At 40.5% G+C, this 2430-nt stretch overlaps 1 protein-coding gene across 1 annotated transcript; it reads right to left on the bottom strand.

The window, feature by feature from the left end:
* Nucleotides 1–847: 847 nt before the first annotated feature.
* On the bottom strand, nt 848–1747 carry LOC136320071 (F-actin-capping protein subunit alpha-3-like). The gene has a single exon (XM_066253223.1). The coding sequence runs from the start codon at nt 1745–1747 to the stop codon at nt 848–850; it is 900 nt and encodes a 299-aa protein (XP_066109320.1).
* Nucleotides 1748–2430: the final 683 nt, after the last annotated feature.

Raw genomic sequence — 2430 nt, 5'->3', positions numbered from 1 at the left:
GGTTCCATGGAACATCTAATTTTAATGTCACTTATTGAAATTCACCCTTTTGGGGTTGGTGTAGGATTAAATTGAATAATGTGAAGTATCATTTACAGAGTGACTTTCATTTTCCAGTTCCAAGGAATAGTCAGCAGTCATTCTTACACACACACACACACACACACACACACACACACACACACACACACACCTTAACCCTAATCACTTCTATAATACTTCTGGGTGCCACCTTCTTTAAAGCTACTTTAGGTTCTAATAAATGTCTCTGGCTTTATGATGATCACTACAATGAAAGACATTTATATATCCCTTTTTTTGCCTTATTGGTAAATATTTCCTGAATAAACTTACTTGTTACACTTTTCCTTAATTTAAACTTGGATTTGCCAAGTTACAGGTTTCTCTAGTGTCTTCTCAAATTTAGGAAAACAACCACCACCATAAATCAGGTCAAGACAATTACCAGGAGCACTTGACCAGGGGTGGCACAGTGGATAGAGCATTGGACTGGGATGCAGAGGACCCAGGTTTGAAACTCTGAGGCCACCACCTTGAGCGCAGGCTCATCTGGTTTGAGCAAGGCTCACCAGCTTGAGCCCAAGATCGCTGGCTTGAGCAAGGGGTTACTTGCTCTGCTGTAGCCCTCTGGTCAATGAACATATGAGAAAGCAGTCAATGAACAACTAAGATGCAGCAAAAAAGAAATGATGTGTTTCATCTCTCTCGCTTCCTGTCTCTCTGTTCCTATCTGTCCCTCTCTTTGTCTCTCTCTGTCTCTGTCACCAAAAAAAAAAAAAAAAAAGAAAAAAAAGAAAAAGAAAAGACAATTACCAGGAGCAATCATTTATATTATCCAGTTGCATAACACACTTCTTGAAAAAATGACATATCCTAATTTAGGATACATCACCAGATTCAGGTCAGAGAGTATCCTCTGCCAGTCAATAAAAGTGCGGGTCACTGGGAGATCTCTTCGGAGAATTTTTCTCAGGGCTTCATCTGATAACTCCTGTAATTCTTCACAGACTGCAGCTTGAAATTTATTTTCTTGCTCTTCCACAAGCCTTGCAAAACTTACTGCCAATTGAGCTTGGTTAACTATTTCCAAGCTTTCTTTCAGGTCCTTGGAGATTTCAACATGAAGGTTGACACTCTTGAAGTAGTGAGCCTGTACAAAAATTCTTCCTGTTACTTGGGTTAGAAATGGATTTACTTGGAAAATCCATTTAGATTTCCAAAGGCCATTCCAGCAATTTCCTGTTTCATAGCAGTGACCTTCAATGCAAGCTATCAAGAAATCCTTATTTTTCACAGTTTTTTTCAGCACATTGCAGTTTCCTGTTGGATAGTGATCATTCACATAGATTTTTAAGGCACAGAAAACCACATTTCTCAGGTATTCTGTTTCATTCCGAATGATACCATGACTTTGGATATCTTTTAACTGGTTTTGAAGCAGGTCAAATTTGAAAGAAAGTTTGCTGTGATAGTCAAAAAATCGGAAGTCACCCACTACATTGTGGTGAGACAAGAGGACTGGATTTCCATCGATGCAGAGTGGTACATAATATTTTTGGCAGTGTTGATGGCCTGCACACTCACCTTGATGCTGCATGAGCTTTTCATCATGGATAAGCAGACAGAGATCATCAAAGACATTTACAAATTCCCCTGGAGGAGCTTGTATCAACAGTCTGCGGATTGCTCTTTCCTTCTCTTTCTTACTCAGAATAGTAAGTGACATGTTTGGTTGAAGCAGAAGCAAAGCTTCTGAAATAAAGAGTGTTCAAAGGGTGAGAACACATCCCATGTATAACCTTTCCCATCAAGGTGTTCAACATTCAAGCTGAAGTCTAACCATGTAAACAGGTGGTCTGGCAAGCTCTGAGTCTCCTGATGAAGTCATAAAGAACCTTTCTCTATGAAATGTGGAACTTTTGATGATATCACAACAGCTGCTCAGACCTAAATGTGGTGTCACGTGGCAATGTGGTGTCCAGCCAACCGGTTCTCCATATTTTGAAGATATTAAGAACTTAGCATCCGAGCAGCTTTCTACAAAAGTGGTGTGTCTCTGTGTACCTTATATATATTGTCAGGGGTCTAGAGAAGCAGCCCACTGTTGCTAGAGAGTGATCTGCAGCACTTTACACCTTCTGAGACCACTTTGGCATTGACTGGTACGCAGGCTATCAGAATAGCTGTCTTAAACCTAGTAGAAGCACAGTCTGCCAAAAGGTTTGAGGGCTATAAACAAGATAGCAAAGTTAAAATGAGATTTGGTGGCAGTTCGTGAAAAAGTAATGCCAGACAGCAGGAGAAGCAGCATTTAGAAACTCTCAGTGGGGGGATGCAGCAGGTTCGCACCAGTTCAGCCGAACTGGTACCTAATTTTTTGTTGAGTTTGGCGAACTGGTTGATAAAATG

This window comes from Saccopteryx bilineata, chromosome 1, assembly GCF_036850765.1.
Source record: "Saccopteryx bilineata isolate mSacBil1 chromosome 1, mSacBil1_pri_phased_curated, whole genome shotgun sequence".
Lineage (NCBI taxonomy): Eukaryota > Metazoa > Chordata > Mammalia > Chiroptera > Emballonuridae > Saccopteryx > Saccopteryx bilineata.
Note: the sequence above shows the minus strand (reverse complement) of the source record. Positions and strands in the feature narration are given on the sequence as shown.

Coding starts and splice junctions, on each gene's coding strand:
- LOC136320071 (XM_066253223.1), bottom strand. CDS start 1,747: ATGTCACTTACTATTCTGAGTAAGAAAGAGAAGGAAAGAGCAATCCGC.